This window comes from Lagopus leucura, unplaced genomic scaffold (assembly GCF_019238085.1).
Source record: "Lagopus leucura isolate 7727_CA_CO unplaced genomic scaffold, USGS_WTPT01 Super-Scaffold_100159, whole genome shotgun sequence".
Lineage (NCBI taxonomy): Eukaryota > Metazoa > Chordata > Aves > Galliformes > Phasianidae > Lagopus > Lagopus leucura.
Window position 1 is genome coordinate 31,814,212 of NW_024962335.1, and position 24,576 is coordinate 31,838,787.

Below are 24,576 nucleotides of genomic sequence, written 5' to 3' on the forward strand. Positions count from 1 at the left end.
CTGTCTGCAAGTAGAGCTTGGATGTAGTATCATACTGCATAATGGTGTTACATAAATACAAGTGATATAGGTCTTTTTTTATGAGTGTCGTAAGTTTTGTTCTGTGTGTGGTGGCCTCACTGATTGTTTGCTGTTACCTGCTGGCTTCCCATCTATAAATATTTAATGATACAATTGCAGTTAAATCAGGAAGAAGAACTGCATTTATAGGAACAAAAAATCAGTAAGTTTTCAGCAATTGATTATAACTAGCTTCACATATCAAATTTGTTTCTTATTCCTCTGACAGCCTGGCAGATTTTCTCGTGCTTCATTTTCTTATCGCTTAAAAAAGGCTTATCTTCCTTTTGTGTAAGACCCATGCAAAGGAATTAGTTACGTACTGAAGAGACAGTGAAGATGTCTAAGTACAGAATAGTACCAACTAGGTACCATGAAAATACCACCTAAGAAATTGTAAACTAAGGAAAAATCTTATGCTCAACTGGAAGGGGCAGTAAACAGTCAGATATTTTGCTACACTGATGGGATTTCCAGACTTAACAGTAGTGTCACTGTAAGTGAAAACTTACCTAGTAAGTGGGGGAGAATGTTCCATGTTTTGCTTTGTTTGGTGCTGCACAGTTTCAGTTGACCTTCTGAGAGAATGGCAGGACTTTTCATGCTGGCTCTGAGTTCTTTCCAGGCAACTGACATCTAAGCCACTACTAAAAAAGGTAAAGCTGGTTTGAGAAGCAGCTATTTCTTTATCTATTTCTTTATTAATTTATTAATTATGGCCAACAGCTAAGATAATTACAGCACAAATACTTACCAATCTGAACAAATTTTTTTCTTGCCAGCCAGGTTGATTGTGTTACATAGCATTTCTAGCAAGGTAAGTTAGGTGTTCCCATCGCTGGGAAGAGTATAAGGGTTGTTAAAGAAAAAATGGAGATTTATTTAAAAGGTTAAGATTTAAGTTATGGCAGTTATAGAAGAAAATTCTTGTCTGATAACATCATTTATGTCCTGTCATTGCATTTATTGGTAATTTGTATATTCTCCTCCTCTACTTATGTCCTTTCTGCTTTCCACAGCTGACTTATGTTAGCTTTGTCCTCTTGAATCTTTCTCAAACTGCACTTTCTTGTTTATATACTGCTTATTAAATATTTATTAAACATATCAGAGGGAATATTGTTTGAAGGTGCATAAAATGATAAGTTTATAGGTACACAAACTTTGAGGTTACCTGAAGGGCTTACAGCCTGGAATCCTAGCACATTTTTTTCCCCCCATGTAATAATAGTAATAACAATAGCAATAATAATAAACAGCAACAAACAACAACAATAAACACAAAAAAACCATCTTATCATTCCCTCTATTTCTTGCTTAAATTCAGACCTTCATGTCATTACTCTTGCAATAGTACTTCAGACTGTAGCAACACAAAAGACTACTTCAACATAGAAGTAATGTAACATTTCTCAAAGTTTTCAGTGTTTCTGATATGCTCCAGGGAAGAAGAATAAACAAACAGTGTGGCCTTGTGAGGTAAACGCATTTATATCTTTACATTTGTGTAGCAGTTAGCAAACATACATTTGAAAGTACCAATATAATTCAAAAAGATATGGATACCAATGTTGTTAAGTACATCTTATGATCTTTTAGTAGTATTTCATGCAGACTGATGGAGTAGCGTGCGTCATTCTCCCTGTATCTTACAGTTGTTAGATTTTGTACCTTAGAAGTCGGATTTTTTATCTTTCAGATGTTTTAAATGTTGATTATGGCTCAGGATGATGCTTTGTGTGTGCTTGTGCGGTGCAGTTAAAGACATGTGGATATAGAAAAAACCTTTATATAAGATGATTAAGTGTTCAGGGTAGAAGCCTTCATAATGGTGCAATGGTCTCACAATCATTTTTACTAAATATACATGCAAGCAGACGGCCCAGCAATAAGAATTTGATCTAGCTTATGTAGTAATGCACAATCCCATTGCTGTCAAGTTAGTCAAAGTACATGGGGGCAGCAAAAAGGCATAAATTCTTGTTTATATCAGCATGGGGAGGGCAGGAGATGCTAGACATCACATAAATCTTTCAGATAAAAAGTTAACCTGCCAGAATTTTTTGAGCAAATTTGAATTCATAGAGTTCATTTATGCTGGATAATTTCTTTCTTTCATGTGACCTCAATTTTTCTGATCTGATACAGAGAAAGTTGAAGGTCACACTGCATCACTGAACTGTGCCATGAGATGTTTCTCATGCAGATTTTAACTAGGATTTTGAAGGTCTGTATGCCATATCAGGCAAGGGAATTACTTCTCTATGAAGTATGAGCATAGTGAGTAAGAGGGAAAAATGAACAGGAAGCTTTTTAGCTACATTTCAAACTTCAAATGTACTATTTTTTTTTACCCAGCTGTTACAATTTATTGTGGAAAGATCTGACTTCACTATATCCCTTCCCCTTTCCTTTTCTATTTCTTTTTCTTCTTCTAGTCTCCTCTACTCCACAGTCTTTCACAAATGTATTATTTTGCACTTTTTCACCTACAACAATTCTTCACGTTCTTCCATAAATGTTACTTCTCACAGACTGATAGCTTTGCTCATAAAAATTGGCAAATAGAGTATTTGTGACCTTGTAGTGAGTTTTAGTAAACATTTTAACGTTGTCTTTAAAATTCCAACATGAAGAGAACAGTAGTGACTCTTGAGAGATTAAATTATCTCTCAGTTTTTGTTCAGTTATAGCTCCAAAACATCTAGCAGGGGAGACGTTTTGAAGAGTAAGATTCTGTGGATAAGATGTGCTGTTGTGAGTAAAAGGGAGAATGGAGGTGGACTAAAAAGGTGGACTAAAAATTACAGAAAGAATTTGGGATCAAGGTTAGATTTGAAGCAGCTGTTTTTCAGCTTGATTGAATTGATGTTATGGAATACACAAACTAGTTTGAAAGCTATAACCTTCCTTGGCTGATCAATGACTGAGTTCTCATTAGAAACATCTGCTAGGCTGCTTGGTCAACTGAGCTGACATCAAGCGCTGAACTCCTTTAGGAAACAATACCAGGCCTTATGGTTCTAGATTTCCTGCCTTTCAAAGTAAGTTATGATAACTTACAAATTTGCTTGGAGGAAAACGTTTAACCTTAGTAGTTGTGACTTAATGGAGAAATAATTATTTCAGGCAACCAGCACGTTAGTGCTCAGATGAAGAACTGGTCCCATGTAAATAGAGAAACAGTGGAATGTTATGTGCTGTTATCACCATTTTACTTGATTTTGAATTGAGATTTGTAGCTAAACATGGGCTTTTGGAACTCTTTTCCTTTTCTGTGAAGTCCTGTTTCGTTTTGGGATAGCTAGGTTATGGGAGGGATGGTGGTAAATTGGGTGAACTACAGCCACATCTTGACAAGAACTGGAAACACTGGCCCTGTGTTATTTAAAAACAGAAATAATATTTATTTATTTTACAAGCCTTAATTTATTCCAGCTAGAGAAATCCCTGGTGAATAATTATGCAATTAAAAAAATCAAAACCTTTTTATCATAATACACCAACCCTTTGTCCAGTAACTTGTCAGATTAATGTAATTATAAAATACAGTCTTAAAAATATACTTGTCTGCAATTGAAAGTGTTTAATCCCTTGAGGCAGAAGCTCTGGTTAAACATGAGTTCAGCCAACATAATTCTGCCACATTAGTGTGCATTACCGTTTACTAATTCAGAAAGCAAGTTCCATAGATGACTGATCATTAATGTTTGTTATAATTACATTACAGTAATTTTGTTTAGTCAATAAACATTTACACTGAATCAAAACATGGTGTTGTAGTGTGTCACGTTGCCGCCACTTACCCACGTTCAGATAATTTTGCTTTTACAATATAGCAGGCATACATGGCTTTCTGTTAATTGGTTACACATTAGGCACTTTTTTTCCATGTGCTTGCTCTGTGCCAGATGAACGAGTGGATGCGATAAGAAAATAGCTGCAGTGTTTCAAACAACAAAAGAGCATTTCCAAAAGCTCTTTGCTAGTAAAGGGTAGAAATAATCCCTTTACTTCAGTGCTTTTAGAACTGGGAATAGCTGATACACGCAGATATTTGTATGCAGTAGAGAAACAATTTATATTTCATTCTGACATGCTTAATTTTTTCCAGCAGGGAAGTTGAAGGCTGGGGGGAAAGACTTCGCAAAGGGATGGTCACAGCAAGTGTTATAGGGGCAGGCTTTTTGCAGTACATTTTGGGATTATCTCTAGTGTAGATCTGTGGGAAGATGTTTTCTTAAGTTAGTGAGACCTATGTGGCATCTTTCCCTATTAACTGGGAACTATAAATAATTCTCCTTTTTGGAGTAAAGATGGGAGTGAACAGAGTTGTTCTAGCAGCATAATGGGGCAGTTTGTGGCCCAGAACAGCCTGTAAAGGGTATTCCAAGCTGCACCATTGCTGCAGTAGGAGTTTGGTTGTCCTGCATGAGGCAATAACCCTGCACTTTCATCTCTCTGTCCTACTCCATCATCTGTACTGTTTTCAGTAATTATATTTTAAGTATTTTTTGTGTGTGTGTGCATGCGTAGGGAAAAAAAAGAATTAATACTTTGCTCTCCCACAAGTTTCTCTCTGATGGGAGAAACTTGTCAATGGCACCCAAACTGCTTATTTCAGGAGCATGCTACCCTGCATTTATCATCCTCCTTGCTGGAAATTTGCTTTCTTACACAGTGTAACAATTTTACTTTATTTTGTATAGAGTGGATGATTGTGAATGAATGCAGTGCTATTATATATTATGCACTGAAGGCATCAAAAGTGTAGTCTGATTTATCACTGAATCAAGTGCTACATAGCATGTAAGCATCTCCCACCTTCAACATCAGTAAGTTTGTGTTCTAAACAAGGTCAAACCAATTGGGGTTAAGAGAGTGTTTCAAAATTGCATTTACCATATTTGATTAGAATATTTACATTTATTATATTTGATGAAAATGTTTGCTGTTTCTGTTATTCAGTTACTGGTCTCTGCTATCTGTAATGCTACACACCCACTGGATGAATGTAGAGTAAGCTTCATATTCATGCTGCTAATAAGAGATGCAAACTGTTTGTGTATCAGGTTATTGAGCCATCAAGCGTCGCCAAACACTATATCACAAATGAAAACTGTTTGTTGATTAGACAATTGCAGCTGTGGCTGCCAGTATAATTGTAAGTGCTAAGGAAATATAAACATACGCGTTTACTCATTCAGTCAGATTTCACCATTAGCAGCGTAAGCAGTGAAAGCATAGAGGGATGTTTAAGCTTTAAACATTCAAGAAGTTGAAAAATGAGAGAAGATCTTTCTGCAAACTTTAGAGAGAATTCTGTTCTAACAGAGAACAGAATAACTGTAAGTGATGTGGAGAACTAGAGAAACATCTTACTTGCAGTAATGGGCTTGTTACCTCTTCGTTCCTGCAGCTTTGGTAGCTCACTCATTCATGTACGGCCCAGAAACTTGAAGTCTGTTTGTGCTGGGAGAGAGGAGGAGGGAGAAGTCTAGGCAGAAGATCTTGCACATCAACAGAGAAAAGAGTTGTGGAGAAGAATTAGGCCAGGATAAAGTAGCTAGGAAAAACGTGGAAAACAAGGATCATGGTGGAAGAAGGGAAAACAAAGAGATGAGCAAAAATGAAGGCTGAACGGGGAGAAGAAAGAATGAAAAACTTGGTGGATGTGGGAGCTAAAGAAGTAATCAAGGGCAACTTGAACATGCACAGGCCCTGTAGGAGACTGTGTGTCATGCATGATGGAGGTGAGGACCCCCAAAGTGTCAAATAACAAGCACTCTCATCACACTAACTGCTCGGTCAAGCTGGGACGTCAGCTGAGATTTCTATGTGGCAGTGTGCTGTGCTGGGGGCTCTGCTGTGTGGAGTTGCTTTCTGTGATCCAGAACAGTTGCGTGGACGTGCTCTGAGCATTAGAGCACAGTCTTACTGTCAAGGTGGCATTAAATTCCAAAGAAACAAAGTAATTCAGATGGCATGGAGGCTTTAGATAAGTTGATAACAATTATTCAGTGTTTATCCAGGAGTAAATCCTGCAAAGAAAAAATGAAAGAAAGAACAACAAAAAAAAAAAGAACAACAACAACAAAAAAAGCAGCACGGACTTGGGTTTCTTTCCAAATCTAGGACATTTACCATCACCAAAAACCACCATTCTCCCATTTTTGAGGCACCATAAGACTAGTAGAAAATTGCTTTCAGAGAATTCAGCACTGTTTGATCAGTATGTAACTTGGTGTGATAGAGCACAAAGGTTTGTGACAGGATGACTGTCTTCCCTTCTTTCTGATTTTTAAGGCTGTGTCTCAATCCACTGCAGGAATTAGCCCCTGTGTGTGCTTCTTCTCTGATCATTACATAAAAAGAAGCTCAGAATCCCCCAAATGAACGTGATAGAAAATGATAGAGTCTGTTCTGATTCTTTTTAAGAACATATGCATTTCATTTTTACTCTCTACTCTTCTATTTTAACATAGGTTTGTTTGTTTGTTTTTCATTTATTTATCTTAGCCTTATGAATAGGTAAATTCATGAATTATCTGTTCTCTGTCCCAGAAATATAACAGCATAGTATGTATTTTTTTTTTTCCAATGGAGATGACTAGTTTTAACTGTTATAAATTGTTAACTGATTTTTATTAATTTTGAAAGCTCTGTATACAGATGTGTCAAATTAAGGTCTAAGGACCGAAACCACATTAAAATTTGTGGGCAGATTTAACACGGACCTGTTACTGAAATATTTATGGTATTTGACTTTGAATTGTAGCGTGGACGTTTTTATGTGTTATCTGGTGTGGAAATCAATTTGTATATATAAAATTAAGGACAGAAATTATGTTTTTAAAGTGGAGTGGAGTATCCTCACATGGATAATCTGGAAGTTGGACAAGTTGTATCAACTTGCACTGAACTTTTCCAGGTAATATCTTCCTCATTGTAAATAAGAATATAGCAACCTGTGTGTATGATAGTCATCCTTCAAATTTTTTTTTCTAGATTGCTGAACTGCATTTTTTCTTTAAAATGAATTTTTAACGGAAAGTATTTTGACATTTCAGAGAAATGTGGCCAGCTCTAGGAATTTATATGTATTTATTTTTACTGTACCAAAATCGATGGAAATTATTACAGCGGTAAAATTAATTTGGGAATAGAGTCCAAATAGAAAACATAATAAAATGAAAGCTGAACTTAAATTTTCCTGAACTTGAGGGTTCGGTAACACTTTTCGTCAATATTGATGTGTGGAAGTAATAACAACGTATTTGACTCTTCCGTCTTGTAAGTACGTTCACTTTGCTCTGGATATCTCAGCGCTGTGCAAAGCCCAAGACACCACTAGGCGGCTCTGCTCGCTGCATGAAAAGCTCTCTGTGGAACTGGCAGCCTGGCAGAGAGCTGCAGTCCAGCTGCAGGGTGCAGCTCTGCTATCTCTGTGGAAGAAGGCACTGCAGTGAACAGGAGACCCAATTTACTTTAAGTGATTTTAAGAGCAATTCCAGCCACCTCTTTTTATTTTATTTTATTTTATTTTATTTTATTTTATTTTATTTTATTTTATTTTATTTTATTTTATTTTATTTTATTTTATTTTTATTCCATACTTCCCATTTCTGCTCTGGTCAGCACAATGCAGTTGGATTTTGCTGTATTTTCACCTGCAGTACAGATCTCAACTCCACTGTTAGAAAGTGGTATTTTAAACTGAGTCTGTGTGTGTTCTGTGTGCTTGAGTAACGCACCCCACAGAACTTGCACAAAATCCTAAACAGAAGATGGGAGAAGGGTGGTGACACACAGGAACAGGTTGCCCAAGGAGGTTGTGGATTCCCCATCCCTGGAGCCATTCAAGGCCAGGCTGGATGTGGCTCTGGGCAGCCTGGTCTGGTGGTTGGCGGCCCTGCACATAGCAGGGGGATTGAAACTATCGTTATGGTCCTTTTCAACCCGGGCCATTCTATGATTCTATGAAGCAGAGAAGGATGGCTATGATAACTGCACTGCTCATATTCTACCCCTGGATGTACAGCTACTCTGCTGCTGAAGATGTGTTTCCTTTTTAAAACCTAGTCCATGATGTATGTGAAAATACAGCGATCCTCTTGATTTATTTTTTTTTCATCGTTCAGAAATATATGCAGATGTGATAGCCTCTGAATAGCAAGGCAGGGTTTTGGCATTATCTGAACTAGGCCCAAGTCAATCATTAAACTGATTGGAGCACCTGTCCTGTGAGGAGAAGCTGAGAGAGCTGGGCCTATTCAGGCTGGAGTACAGGAGGTCCAGGGGGAACACCATCAATGTATACAAATATCTGAAAAGTGAGTGCGGAGGGTGCAGCCAAGCTCTTCAGGAGTGCCTGGTGTGATGACAAGAAGCAGTGAACAAGTAATGAAGAAAAGGATGTTCCATATGTATACCAGGAAGCATTTCTGTGCTCCAGAGGAGATGGGGAGCAGGTACAGGTTGCTCAGAGAAGTTGTGGGGTCTCCTTTTGCAGTGTCTTCAATATCTGGCTGGACATGGGCCTGGGCAGTAGCTCGGGGTGACCCTGCTTGAGCAGAGATTGGACTCTCTGCTCCACATGTTGCTTCCAACTTCAGTAATTCTGTGATTAAACTGAAAGTTGTGCAAAAATATACCATCCTGTGCTCTAGCTGTTAGTTCTCCTGATGTTTGCTTCCTAGCTAACTTTCTCCAATGTATTGCCAGTGAAAAATGATAGGTAGATAAAGAATATGAAATTAAAATGCAAAATACATGAAACTAATTGCTAATTAAAAATATAGACTTTGAGTTTGGTAGACACTGTGCAAGGAGCACACTGAGGGAAAATATTATGTAGTTCAGATAACATATAAGAAGGAAAGCAAAATGTTTTGAATACGCTTTCCACAAGTACGTTATGCACTCAATTCCTGTGGTTTTGTGTTTATAAATTCCATAGCGAAGTTGCTGCAGCAATATAAATAATAAAATAACCTTCTGACACTACTTCACTTCATTTTGTAGGCTCTATCCCTCAGCAAATACTAGCATATGCAGATGCCTTGTCTCATCAAAATGTAAATTGCATCCTGATGTTACATGGTGTGCTGTCACACCTTTTAAAATAAAGAATATCCGTGGAAGGGAGGAACATCAGGAAAAATATGAAGAAAAATTCCAGTAGTCAAATTTGAAGAACATTTCTGAGAGCTGAATGAACAAAAAGTATAAGCATGAAAGGCAGCTCTGCACTGACAAGTGTTGTGAGGGATTCCTCACCTTTGTTTGGGCTCTCTGTAGAAGCAAGTTCATTGCCAAGCAGTTCTCCTTGTGGCTGCCTTCATTTTGAATAGAGTAATGTTCTTTTAGGGTTGTCAGTAAGTAAAAAACTTGCCTGTGGAGGGATGTAGGATCCAGTATTTTGTAAAATACTTCCAAATTTCTATTATTAATAAATGACTTGTAGTTTGATTCTTTTGGGGGCTTTTTTATTGCCTTTCTGGTGGGGTGAGATGAGGGAAGGCACTAAATCTGACAGCTTGCTAGGAACGGGGAGACGCTGTGAGAAGCACTGTTAAGGAGATTATGTTATCTCCCCAGAACAGAGAATGCTGTGGTCAACGGGAAATCAATTTCCGAGGGTGCTACAGTAAATTTGTCTTGTAACTGAAAACTTTCTAATTGCTGCCCCAAGGGAGCAGTAAGCTGAAAACCAAGCAGATGGTTTCTCCTCCTTTTCCCTCCTTTGATTCTGTCTACATTACCTCTGGCTTCCCAGTAACTTTATGCATTAAATATTTGCAAATGCTTAATGCTATCGTAGTTGCTCTCACTTGTACAGTAACTTTGCTGCTGAAAAGCCAGAAGTTATTCTGAAGGTTCTGGGAGACAAAGCCTCTACTCTTAGCTGAAGCATTAGTAATTATTATGAAGGAAAAAAATAAGTTTTATTCCATGCTACACAGCAGAAACAGCAGAAACATTATATATATATATATATATATATATATATATATATACACGTGTATATATACATATATATATACGTATATATATATATACATATATATATATATATATATTTTCCTTCATTGAGAGTTTTGGTACTTATGGCATCTGAAAGCATCCTCGTGCCAATCTTACAGCCTAGTTTTTATCATTTACTGCTTTATTTATGATTTGTGGACAATATTAAACAGAATGAAAAGGCCTGGCATAGATACTACCGAAGTAATGCAGAGATCCATTGTGTTATAAGGGCTTTGGGATGTATCTGGTTGAGATTAAGGGACTGCAAAGGTTAAAATGTATTCACAGTTCTTTGTTTTGAAAGTTTGTCTGGGTGTGAGTGGTAGTCTGTGAAGAAGGAATGGAAAAACATAACAACCTTTGTGTTGTTACAAAGATCTTCTTGTAGTCCAGGTCCAGCTTCAGCGGAGTGCTAGAAGGCTGGCTGGGGCTCGAGGATAAAGATGAGTGGAATAGCAAGTGGAATGTAGTTTTGATTCGGAGCTTCCTGAAAACTTCTCTGTGTTGATACTATGCATCCCTTTGAAACATAGGGAAAAAAAGTTGGCAAGGAAAAGTTCAACTTTCCTGACCATATTTTGCAACTGTATTTTGCTCCAAAAACAAATTTTGGTTTAGTCAGATAATATGCTTATGCATCATTGCCAGCACAGGTAAACATGATCAGATACATAGATCTCTCTGGAAGTAGTGCCTCCTACTTATTTCTATGGAAAATACAACATATACAAAAGCCATGACAGTGCTGTTTGATAGAGCACATTCTTAGCTTCAAAACACTGTTTTTCAACATAGTCACCACCATTAGCTATGCATTTTTGCCTGCAGTGGAGAAGAGCCTGCGTGCTGTGCTTGTAAAAGTCTGCACTAGCAGATGATCCAGTGTCACTGTCATCACCGCTGCAATGCACCACTCACTGCTTCAGCTCACATGCGCTGTTTGGTCTGTATAAACATTCAGCAAGTGTTCGTGAGTGTCAATAGGTGCATTTTTTTCCACGTAGAAAAATTAAATGCCACACCTTTGCTTCATATGCACTTCGTTGTCAGACACCACATTGTCAGACTGCTCCTCTGCTGCCATCTGTCACACAGCAACAAAATGTAGTAGAATTTTGTTGGGAAGGTTCAACTTCTACTGCCATACCACCAACATCTGCTTTTGGTGTCATGGGCCAACATAATAAAATAGGAGGCATTACTTTTGGAGCAGCCCTCACGGGACACCAGTTACTCACAAGCAAACTGCATTGATTACTAAATTATCTGAAATACCTGTCACAAATTATTTGCTAAAAAAAAACCACACTGTATCACACTAGTTACTAATTGTTAGTTTTAGAAGTGTTTAGAACTGTAAATGAGGATAATTATTTTCAACAAGAAATAATAATAACTGTATTATAAAATAGTTGCCTGGTGTTTTAAAATTTCAAAGTGGTAGAACCATATTCATATTTTATCTACAGTGAAAAAAGTTAGGGAAATGCATGGTTGCCTATTACTATTCCATTAGTGTAATTACACTAGATCTGTGGAATGCGTTGAAAATTTATAGAAAAGCTTCTCTAAATATCATAAGCTCTCATAAAGGTTGTGATTGCTAACAGGCATTTGTTTTACTGTAGTAATTGCAGGTTGCAGTCATATACAGGATGTAAATCCTTTTCCTCTTTACAAACCTAAAATCAAAGGATAGACTTTGCAGTATGTAGTGAAAGCCAGATTCTATCCAGTTTATGTACTGTTGTCACTTTAAAGACTGATCCCTCCTCAGCAAAATAGATAAAAAGCAACCCTATAGTTAAGCAGATGATTGCTTGCTTTGTTGATGTGATCATCTGTTTTATTTCTTGAAAACTACTTTTATATCCTTTCACTGGTTAGAAGAAAATGGTTGGCATCTAGCTTTCAGACTGGTGGCTCTGGAACAAACATCCTTAAGCTGAGGATTGAGTGTGCAGGCAGGCAGACTGACCTTATATTTTTTTCTGTTTTTAGCCTAGGGTGATTTCCCAGTTTCAGTTCATTGAAGCAGTGGTGCAATACATAACCACTTGGCAGAGAAGAATGTATTTGTGCATGCATTTTCTCAACAACCAAGCCATAAATTCACCTGTGTTCCTTTTAAGTGCTTGGATGGAATCAAACTAATATTAAACAGGTTTTTGAAATTAAATTTGATGAGTTTGAAAAGCTCCATTTCTCTCATACCTCATATGAGAGTCTGCTTTGAGCAGCTGCTTGGGAGAACAGATCTTCTAAATTGTACTCTTAGATCCTGATGCGCTCTTTGGGTTACTTAGTATTCTGTTTACAAAATGCTCCTCTTAAGTATTTGATGAAGAGCAGTGATTAGGTACAGGAAGTGCTGGCTTTATTCTTTTTTCTTTCAGTTTTATGTATGTTAATGCTCACTTGCAATTTTCATGAAGCTGTTGCATGTGCAATGTGAGGTAAACAGCACAATCCTGTAATAAACCATATGACTGCAATAGAGGTGACTGGGTGTGAGAGAATGGAGTATACATCTTTTTCATCAGCGAAATAAAATTAAGAAGATGGAAGGATTCATGTTGTTCCTAGAAGTGAGGAAACCCTAAATTCTGTTGTTAGTCATGAAAATGTGTTAATGTATTTTGTAGAATGACCCCCCACTCCCCAGTTGGCTGAAAATCTTATTATATGTAGCTTTGTGGTTTGAGCTGCTGTTTTAAAATACTTTCCTGATGCTCTGTGTTATAAAAAAAAAAATGGTGCGCAAACGCAATCAACTTTATTCCTCAACAACAACTGGGCAGCAGGATTTGCGTCATTTTTATTTTTTTCTTTTCTTTTTATATCCGTGGAGTGTGTAAAATGCACCACACTGTGGTGACAGCTTCTTTTCTTTATTTTTGTAGGCTTGACCTGAGGACGGTTTCATCCCGCAAGAATCAGCTAGCGAGATCTGCACAGGCTTCTTCCTAAGGGGAATCATGTCTGAGATTGACTATGAGAAGTTAGCTGAAATAGGTAAATATTTTTTATTATACTTTAAATGGCTTCTGTGTAGAGTCACAGGTGATTTAATAGAGCATCTTGAGTAAGGGAGAGGCTTCACCAGCGTTTTGTAATGCTTCTTGAAGCAATCCAGTATGAGTTACAGCCAATGTAGTCATGTGTACCCTATTAAAGCCATTAGAGTTGAAGGTTAGTTTAATACATGCAGCTTTTATGAATTATTGGTAGATGTTCCCAGTGCAATTCTAAGCTATTGGAATATCACCATCTTCACATATTGTGGCACAAATGGGAGTCATTACTCCAAAAAGACAAGTATTGAATGAGTATAGAGATTGCTGTATTGCATGTTATTTCCAAAGATGTTAGTTGCAATGAGCAATATGGCCGTGGCATTAGAAGGCTCATCATTTTGAAAGATCAGTGTTATGTGGGGCTTTTTTTTCCCTGAGTGTTGGAGGATTCCAGGCTAAATCCCAAAGCAAGATTTTTTTTTTTTCTTTTTTTTTTAATTTTTTTTTTTACTTCCACCTCTGTCTCCTGATCCTCTACTTAGCTCTGATGTCTCCACCACAGCTTTCATCAACAAGCAATTTTCCAGTCAGTTTTGGCAAGCTCTCGGTCAGGTCCTTTGTCGTCTCTTCCAGCCAGGGCTGAACAGCAGCAGCAATGTGCATGGTAACAGATGATCCTTTGCTACGGCTCATGAAGCAGGGCAATAAACTCCTAGCACTGAGTGAGAAAAATAGAGCTCAGATCTCCCTCAGTCTGGAGCACTGACTCTTCTTTTTTATTTGTGTATATTAGGAAATGTCTCTTGAGCTCCTGTCCTCTTGTTCACACATGTGGAAAGGAGGAAAAGAAAAAGAATAAAGCATTATTTTACTAGGTTAGCGTTAACTAGCTTTTCAGTAGTTTGTGACTGCTGCTGGGACTACTCTGGTCCCTGTGAATAACTGCAGTAGAAATGGGCGTATGTGTTTGCTTCCCTAGCTCTTTGCTGCATGTCAAAGCCAGGTAGCTTTTCGGAAGCACGTCTATTACTGTGCATAGTAGAAAATGAATTTTTACAGAAGGGATTGCCCCCAACCTCTCTGCACAAAAAACTGTAGGTAGCATATCTGTTGTTTCCGCCGTTTAATAAAAATGTACATTTCAGTTTTATTAAAACTTGTGAAGTTTCAAGGTATTATACTGAATAGTTCTTGTTTCTTGCTTTTTAACCCCAGGTAGTCACATTTTCTATTTTCTTCTCCCTCTGTTTTTGCTATTTGTTACTTTATGTGGATAAATGCTCAGACATGAAAATTTACTAAACAAAACAGCACTTCTCTTTTTCGGATCTGTAGCATGACTTTAAATATATAAAAATAATTTTAAAAAAAAGTGAAATTTGGGTATGGAGTTATATTTGTATTATTGTTCCTGGCTCGAGGAAATAAAAATCCTTCTCTAAGGTGAAAGAATACATCTCCAGTTAAGGTTAGTGTAGCTCTTTATATATGATATGCTTCTAAAAGGTAGAAAAACACACATTTTGGTGATAATAGATTAATAAATAAATAAATAAAAGATTAACTTTTATGTATATGAGGAGGGCTGATGGTGTATTAATTAAATGCAGATTATTTTTCCAGTGATTAATAGGACTTCTGGTTTGTTTTCTGAGGAGCTTGAATGTGAATTGAAGCATAAAGAAATTAAGAAAAAATGCACTTTGCAGACTATTCTTTTCCTTGAGAAGCCCAGCCATCAGTGGCATTTTTCTTCATTTTGAAAGTTATTTTTGGTACAAATCATATAAATATATCTATTTATATATATTATATAAATATATGTATAATATACAAATTTATTTGTGTAAATAGAAATAAAAATGAAACTATGAAAGTTTCATGGAGCTGCTTATAGAATGGAAAGCTACTGGGAAACCGTGAGTTAAAAGCATTGCAAAACTATTTAGTGAGATTTTTTCTCTAACTCATCCTAGCTACTGGTACTAAATCTGGTTGAAATCGATAGCTAATATATTCTCTCTGCTCTACTATATCTTGGGTGCTGGTCAAGGCATGTAAAATATATAGATGACCAGAATGCAAGAGTTCTTGAAGGACTTAATTTTGAGTGGCACCAATAGTGTTACAGATAAACTTTTTGATTCCCTAGTGTTAGAAGTTTTATAATAAAAGAGGTGGATGATGTACAGGGGGTGCTGCACCCTATCAGAACATTAGTTTTCCTCTTTACATGTATGTTTTCCTCTCATAAGCCATCGAGACATTTGTGTGCCAGTGTGTCAGCATAATTTTATTCCAGTCAGTTTCTAGAAAAAAAACACTTTTGTAGCTCAGCAACACTAAGGGCAGCAATTGTTCCAGAATCTGTTTGTTAGATTGGTACTTTGGTTCTTTCCTTTTTTGTACTGAGCAGTGATTTGAAAAAGCTTTGGGAAAACAAACCAAACCAAGTTCTGAATCAAGACTGAATAACAATGAGCTACTAATTTTAGTGTGGAATAGATTTAACTTGAGAATTTAGTTCAGAACTGAAGAGAAAAGATGTCTATGGATTTCATTGGGTTTTTGAGCTGCTGTTTATATCTTACTTTGGCCTCTAGCTGGTGTATGTAATGGATGGAGATTTGACTGCCTCACCTACTGCAAGTTTTGAACATTGAATTCACATTGCCTTCAAGGAAATTATAGATTTTGATGGAACTAAGATGGAGGTTTATTGGTACTTTAGTACCTCTGTGCAAGGTATCCTCATGCAGGTCTGCATTCAGAGAGTGTTATGGAACAGCTGTCAGTGCACATTAGCATACTGAAACTTTGACTTCCCCATTTGGGCACCCTTGAAGTAAAAGAGGAGATGTAGATGGATAAAGGAAGCAGATTGTGAGAGTGTAAGAAATGACAAGGCAACACTAGCAGTTGTGAATAGCGAGGTCACAGCATGCCAGCTGTCTGGCCGTTGTCAAGATTTTTATGACTATCACAGCAGATACTATTTTTAAGGAAGATGTGAAGGTTGTTTTGAGTTATTAAAGGGTTGTTTTTTCCCATACAGAAAAATGGGGAAGGAGGAAGAAACTGTTTTGAAAATATATCAACTGGTGTTTTTGTCTGAGCTAAAATTTAAGCTTTCAGTAATTAATCAGAAGCAAAAGTTTTTCTTTGTTCATTAGCACTTAAGCATTCTTTCTTGCTTCTTTAGAACTGCAGAAAGATGAAGCAGAAGATACACAGTCAGGACAAGATAAAACATTTACGCCTCCACCACTTGAGGATCCTCAGCTAGATATCAATCATCCCTACTATGATGTTGCAAGACATGGCATCATTCAGTTAGCAGGTATATTTGGACAAAAAGCATAACTTCAACATGCTAAGCCCCTTAACACAGTTTTTCACTGTACTCCTCAAGGTGATGCATTGTGATTGTACTGATGTTTTCAGCCTTCATCCCAAAAAACAGCTGAATAGTCAAATGTGATCCCTTGCTTTTCTAGAGATGACTTATGAGTGAAATGCTTGAACTTAATCTTGTTTTAAAGTATAATATAATCATAATCATAAAAATATACTGTAATTGAAGGCCTAACTGTAGCTGTAACAGAGCTGTACTTTGTTTTGGTGATAAGTTGTTTTGGTTTTTTTTAAACAACCTGAAGTGTTATGAGGCCACACACATCATTTTTCTAGTTTGCTCAGGAAAGGGCATGCAGCTGAAGAGATGCGGGCTAATAAAAGGCAAAAAGGACACTGCTGACAAAAAATTTAACTGCATTTGTCACTTGACTCTGTGTTGTGATATGGAGAGAAACTATGGTTATATAACATATTTGATATATTGACATATTGGTTCATTTGGTGTTCACACTTATTTATATTTACAGCATTTTGGCAATGTAGAACATGCAGACACATGAAATGAAAGCCATACATATGAGGTGTATACATATAAGTATATACTGCATGTTGTTTTACCCACTTGATTTGCTTCTGGCATTAATGCTTTTGTTATTGTAATGTTAACCACAATACTCAACTACAATTAAGTTATACAGTAAGATGTAAACAACGATATTTAATATCATGCATCCTAATGAAGTCTAAAATTGTGTTCTGTTGTACACACTTTTAGCCTAGGTTTTGATTTTTCTGGAAAATGGTGAACTCTGGTTATATGTATTTACCTTCCTGAATTTGATCCATATACAGTATGCCATTCAGGTGAATATAAACTTCAGAAAAACCAGTCCTCAGAAGAGGTTTGATTGAATAGGCTTGTGAAAAACATTGTAAATTACTTCTCATTATAGGATAGTTTTACTCATACTAGTATCTCTTCTTGAAGCTAGCTATACACAGGATAATAATTATATTTTACCTTCATCAAAACTAACTCTGCAGCATAAGATTAAAGTCCATAAACAAGGGAACAACAGATTCACATCCTTGCAACTCAGTAGCTGCTACCTACTAATCCAGTGGGATGTTTCTCACTGAGGCACAAATTTGGGAATGAAGGAAATACTAGTATGAAAGTTAGTAATGAAGTCACTGAAATCAAATTGACAGAGTGTGAAATAGATGTGTTAACAAACACACTTGATGCACCAGTTACTGTAACTGTCCATCTAAGAACCTCTCCCATCTGCTGTATTAGGCATTTCTATATGATTATGTTTTAAAAGAGATCTCTTCAAGACTTTTTTCTCCTGCTATGATACACAAGATTGAATCATGATTTGCCCTATATTTATTTACTTCTTCAACCTTAGTTAAAATGCATGATTATTTAGTAAATGTTTGTTTCTTGTCCTTGCTGTTCATTCACTCAAAGCTGCCCTGGAAGTTAGAAGCACTTGGCATTTGGTTTAGCTAGTGTTAATTCTAAAGGGTCCTTGTGTGATTATTGTGCTTGGAGTAATAACTGTGATTTTTGCAGCTGCCAGATGATGAGCCTAAGCCTGGGTCTATATTTTGAAACAGCTCTTTTCTGTCCCAGTGTGCTGGAGGAAAAGAGGACAAGTTGGCAGTCTTATTGTGCTCAGCCTAAATCACCAATGAGACACACCCTACTGATTTTGAAAAGAAAATAAGTAAAGTTTACTAATTACTATGGCATACAAACTGGTATCTTTGATAGTCTTAGACTTACACTACCATTTGTCTCAGAAGAGCTAAAACAGTGGGAGAACTCAAAATTCGCCACCTCATTCATTTTCTATTTAGACGGTGAAATATACTGGAACAGCAATTTTTAATCTTTTCCAGACTTCTGGTGAAACAGAGTACTCATGGCGGGAACAGAGTGATAATCAGCCTGCCCATTCCCAAACAGTCTCATTTGCTTTCCTTTAATGTGTATTATTCCCTCTCCTTATTCCTGTATTAGAAAACTGGAATGTGCTTCAGTGCAGTCTGGAATGAAAACTACAGTGGTTTTTAGAGACCTTCTGGTAGTGGAAGTGTCCACTGATTCTTTTTGGAACTTGCTCCATACCAGTGTTTGTTTCTAACACAATCAAAACATTAGCTGTATTCTAAATTTGCTGAAGTATTCACAAGATCAGCCTGGGATGAAGTGTTAGTTTATCTATGTTGATTTTCTCCTTACTACTGTAGCCTTTTGTAGGGAAAAAAGGGTCCTCCAGCCTTTGTCTAAGCGTAGAAAAGAGTGACTTCAGCTGCCATTTCAGTCAGAAACATGTGATGGGATTTTGCAAACCTACAGGGCGATTAAAATGTGAAGCACATGCCAGGAACTGTTCTTCAGAATGCGGTATGTGTTCACATTTGAAATATTTCTGATGGTAGAGTGCAAGATGGGAATGTATGAATGCATAACATGGGGAAGGTAAAATACCATCCAAAGATACACTTCACCTCCGCAAAAGGAGACCTCCTTGTCCCCACAGTTAATGAGTGGAATCAGGTTTGGATGCTTTCTGGATTTACATTCAAGGGAGAAAAAGGTGAGCTCTTCAGATCTCCTTCCCATCGTAGAAAAGGTCAAACAATGCTTTTGACATGAGTCACTTTACAATGATTTGTACCTACTTTATAATGCTTTCAGTAATCTCTGTGAATAAGACAAAGTGTAATTTCAGCACTTTGAATGCTTGGTTTAGAGGAATTCTGAAAGCTGCTCCTTCAGGTTTGATTCTGTGATTGAAAGACAATGAGATTATTATTTGAAGTGAAGAAGAAAAAAGAATTTAGGTGAAAATATTTGCAGTGATTTACCCATCTCTTACTATGATCTAATTTCCAACACTTATTTAAAAGAAAAAAAATCTATGATTCCTCTTCACTTCTCATAAATTGACTTCTACATGCTTTCCATAACAATAGCTTTGACTATATGCAAAGATTTCTGCACTGTGCTTATACAGTGTGAAATGCAATCAATTAAATAAAAATAAGAAGCATTTAGAAAAGGTGTGAACTTCAGTTATTTTTTATTAATCACATACTAGTTTATCTCACTAATGGCAATGTACAGCTGGCTACTGGTTAACACATGTAAATGGAAACAAGGCTGCAATGCTTGTTCTTATTATTTCCATTTTGAAGGAGACATTTCAGCCTGTTTTTCTGTTGCCTAAAGAGAAAGTAAACTGGTGTTTGGTTGTGATTATTTTTAACAAAAATAAGGGTCATACAAGCAAATATGATCTTTCTAAGTTGTTTCTATAATATGATTATTGATAACTTTTTGTAGTACCTATTTTGAATATATGTTGATTTAGGAGTCTGACTCCTGTGCTTTTATTAACTGTCAGTTATATCCCTACGAGTTTGATTAAGCTTTCCTTAACAGAAGCAAAGCATCTTATTAATTCTACATTTTCCTTAGCTTTTCATTGTTTTTTTCCCAGTTATATTTAAAGATTTCAGATATATTCAAGGATTTGAAAGATCGGTTATTTGAGAAGTTCTGTCCATGCTCTTCAAGCTCCCATTCATATTCATTTATGATTTCTGACCAGTGCATTAGAAAATGATTAAAATAATGTTATGTCAATCTGACTGTGGAAGAAACAGTGATGATGTAGTTTTTGTGTCTTACTCTCATTATGTAATTCACTACTGTTTCTTCTGAAAGTCACACATCTTTGTAACTTTCAGTCCATCTCAGTGACAGCTTTGCTACTTCCTGCAATACCCCAGGAGCAGACCCTTACACAGGGGTCTGTGTAAATTATAATGCCAAAATAAAGATGAAGGTTTAAAGCTTTTATTCTTGAAAGAAAATAAAATGGACAAAGTAAGTCTTATTTCCAAAAGATATTCCTGAAATCAGGAGCTTTGGTGTTATTTCATAAATTATATCTTCTTGTGAGAAACAGGAAACTGACTGGAGAGACCTAAGACTTACAAGTTTTCAAGGACTGTAGGCAGTTTTCAAGAAGGAAACTGAGGGCTCTGTAAGTTATTTGCAGCTCAAGAGCAGACATTAATGTTGGCTTTGCACTTTAGGAAGCTTTCCTAACCGTTTGACTTGTCATTTTAGAAACATGGGCTCAAATCCTTCAGGTAGGAATTGAATTTGAATTTTTCACTTGCAGACAGTTTTCCTGTTGTTTCTTTCTCCAACTATTTTCTTCAGAATGTAAAATGAAATGAATTGATCCTAATGGCATTTCTTGCTTTTGGATGTCAGGCTGCAAGCAGTAGTGTTACTTTCAAAGGAAGAACGCAATTAATTTCATCGAAGAATATGAAGGAGGTTTCATGTTGAGTCTGAGAAAATACAGAGATTGAGCCAGGCATACCTGAACTTAGTGGTTGACTTCAGGAATGGCTTTATATATTATATATATATATATATATATATATATATTTTTTTTTTTTTTTATATTTTATATAATATATATTTTTAATACTTAGCCGCATTTCAACAAATGTTATATACTTAATGAAGTAAATGTTATATACTTAATTAGAGAAATGTACATGTTTTACTACACCAAAGCAAGCTGTCTCTTCACTTTCAGCTGGTCTGAAGAAAATGTGTTGTGGCAAAGCATTTCTCTTAGCCAAAACTGAGAAGAGAGAGAGTCCATGAAGGAATCTCTGTTGAGTAATCTTTGTTTTCTGAAGGGAAGGTACAAACGTCTTGATGTAGGAAATTGCTGAAATACTCACTTCTTATAATTCCTTCTTTTTAAGAAATCGTGTGAACATATACTTGATTTTAATTACAATTTTTGCACTTTCCAGAACCAGGTGCAGCGCAGGTGCAGTACTCTCACAGAAAGTTGGTACTTAAATTACTGCGTGAACAGGAAGGGAACTGAGTAATGAACGAAAAAGTAAATGGTGTGGAATCAAAACAGGCTGACTCTTGACACATAGAGTTGGTGTCACTCCCGTTACCTACTTGGGGAATCTAATGTCTATGATAGTGGAAGAGCAGCCAGCTCATTATCACAAATTTTGGCCACTTTAAAGTTCAAGTCTTAAAATATCCACTGTAATGTAATGTATTTTCATATGATTGGCCAAGGTAATCAGTGCTAGAAAAGAAGACTTATACCTACATGCAAAGATATTAGCTTCTACTGCTGGTGTTGAGACTCAGCTGTGTTATCAGGGCTGTGTGCTTCTTTATGACTAAGAAGTTTGCCATTATGGATGTGCAGAGACCTACATAGCATTAGTTGTGGGCATATTTACTCATCCAGTGCAAAACACAGAATGTTAGTAATTGCTTTTTTGTAGCCCCTGATTTCTCCAAGTCACGGATAACAGGAGGGACCTTCAAACTTGCTGAGACAGTTTGTCTCAGCATTTAACACAGTGCGAATGAAGTTTAATCTTATTTTCAGTAACTTAAATTCTAAGAAAGAAGCATATGGGAGTGAGTCTTTTCACTGTAGTGGCAAGTCCCTTGGATTTTGACCCAGCTCCTACTCCCATCTCTCAGTGAAACAAAGGCAGAAGTTCCGTTCACTATAGGATCATTCTGTGTTTTCATGTGATAACGACAAGCTTCAGTGAAATAATATATTTATCTTTTATAAAATAGTAACGTTTAGCATCTTAAACTTTAAAAAGTCTTACAAAAATTATAGCATTCAAAATCTCTCATTTGTAAATTGGAATAAGCTGTATCATTAGAAAAAAACTTTTCATTTGCAAGATGCAGTAAGTGCTGTGCCATCCAAATTCTTAATTAAAAAGCAGAAGAATCCATTTTCCCACTTGCTCTTCTTTGTTTCTTACCATAACTTCTTTTTTTTCCCTTGGTACTGCAAAGTTTGATATCAGAAGTGATGTATGAATCATGTCTGCTTCAGAGAAACACACACAAATAATATTCCATCATTTTGTATTTTAATGGGCATAAATCCTGTTCTGGACACTGCACTCCACACGCCCCTCTTTACTCATGAGGTGTAGAGAAGGAGGTTGGCTTGACAGAAATGAGTTTACAGAAGTGACTCAGCAGTGAGCACAGCTGATAATGCTGAGGCTGTCATCATCTTTCTATTTACATACTTTACCTATGAATGTGGCTACTGAGTACCAAGTGAGGCTGTGCCCTTCCACCCATAGGTGAAGGAAATCTCTCAGACTTTTTTTCTTTGCGAGAGAAGGATTTCAGCCAAAGGATTTGCCAGTGTGAAGAAGATGAGAGCATGAACACAGAGAGAATGGGCTGGGGAGTTTAGGTGCCCAAGCAGTTTAGGAACCCAGTCTTTGGGAATGCTTGTGGAACTGCCAGAGCACAAAAGCAGTGTAGAAGAAGAGGAACAGAAGCATAGAACAAGTTGTCATCTGAAGCTGTTGAGTAATGTGGAATAAAATATGTTAATATGAAACTACATTTTTTACCTGAAAGTAAATCACCAAGGAACAAAACTGAAATTGTGTTTTTTGGTATTTTGTTTTGTTTTGGGTTTTTTTTTGCATTGTCTTCTGTAAAGAGAGACATCCTTCAGTTCTGAATTATTTAATTCCAAAGGTAATACAGGTTTTGTGGGTTATATACTTGCTCTATGCTGGTTTAAAATCAACATGCTTCAAGTAATGCTCTTTGTTAAGTGTGTAGATAATTGATACTCCCACCCTTCAAACTACACTTTCACATGTTTGGGCATAACTTATTTCCTCAAAATTTTGGACTTCAGTGTGTTTCAAAGTGTGAAGCAAATGGTCTAGAGCAATGGGAATTTTTCAGGGTGCTCAGTCACAGCCCTTCTGGTAGAGGCCTAGGCAGACCTACTTGACAGATCAGCACTTCATGTGCCATTTAAAAACTTTTATGTTTTTCAAAGAATTATCGATGCCTGTGTAAAAAGAACACCCTCTTTCCTTTTATCAGCTGTCATCATTAATGGGAAGCTGGCACTGCTTTATTTAGCCTTTAGTCGAGCTGAGGTTCGCATTAACCATTTCTGATTGTGGCTGTTGCCCGTACAGCTCTATGGAATTGCAGAACAAGGTTCTGTTCTCCACTCTTCTGGTAGTTTTGGCAAAGCTATTGCACCCCAGTTTTGTGATTATTGGAACTAGAACACTTTACATGTGTTCTAAGTGTATCTGTTTACACTTCTTTTATTTTAGTTATAATTTGTAATTATTAAATATATGTATATATATATATATATTTATATATATATTTATATATACATACATATAAATATATGTAATGTAAATAATTTGTAGTTATTTTATTCTGCCCTTTAAATCAGGCAGTGGAATGTAACCAACAGTAACAATTAGTGACTCATTTAGTAATTTAACTGGAAACGTTATTAGATTTATTTTGCTCATAAAAATGATTGTCTAACAAATAAAATATTCCACAGTGCACTGTAGCACAGCAGTTTTTCCACAAACAAGTCATGATTTAGAGAACAATTTTTTATTAATGCTTTAATTTAATTTTAGTACATTGTTCATATTAATGCCTTTCAAATTATAATGCCTTTATAAGTGCTCTGAGAACATCAAACAAGACACTTTAAATAACTTCAGGAAATGAAATTATTGCCTATTTAAGAACAATATACACACTTACCTGAGTATGTATAGTCATGTTGTTGGGCATAACCTTCCTTTAGTGGCGCTCAAGCACCTTATTTAACATGGGAATCAGAATTTATTATTAATGTGGCAAGGGGGCATCAAACTATGGTGGATGAAAAAGCATGTTCAAGAAAGATAGCAAACATAAGTAGTAAGCCTGAAAGAAATTGAAAAAAAAAGAAACAGCCAGTAGAGAAAACTACCTATTTTGGAAGTAAGAAATACAGGACTAAAGTGATAACTGCCAAAAGTCAAGCTGAGTTAAATCTTTAAAGGTTGTTAAAGTAAATAATAAAAGGTTCTTTGGTTGTATAAAGAAAAAAAAAAGGAGATAAATCATCTGTGAAATCAGAGTGAGGTAGACAATTTAAATGAATACTTCATCGCAGTTTTCAGTAAAGATGATGTTGATACTATTAGAAAACCTGTAAGTCCT

The 24,576-nt window shown here is 36.4% G+C and overlaps 1 protein-coding gene across 4 annotated transcripts in view; it reads left to right on the forward strand.

Moving 5' to 3' along the window:
- Positions 1-24,576, forward strand: part of ARHGAP8 (Rho GTPase activating protein 8) — a 76,740-nt gene that overhangs the window by 7,342 nt on the left and 44,822 nt on the right. For all 4 annotated transcript variants that reach the window (XM_042889835.1, XM_042889838.1, XM_042889837.1 and 1 more), the window contains exons 2-3: positions 12,993-13,104; positions 16,309-16,446. In XM_042889835.1, coding sequence (XP_042745769.1) covers positions 13,068-13,104; positions 16,309-16,446 — 175 coding nt within the window. In that variant the 5' untranslated portion in view covers positions 12,993-13,067. The remainder of the gene's footprint in view (positions 1-12,992; positions 13,105-16,308; positions 16,447-24,576) is intronic.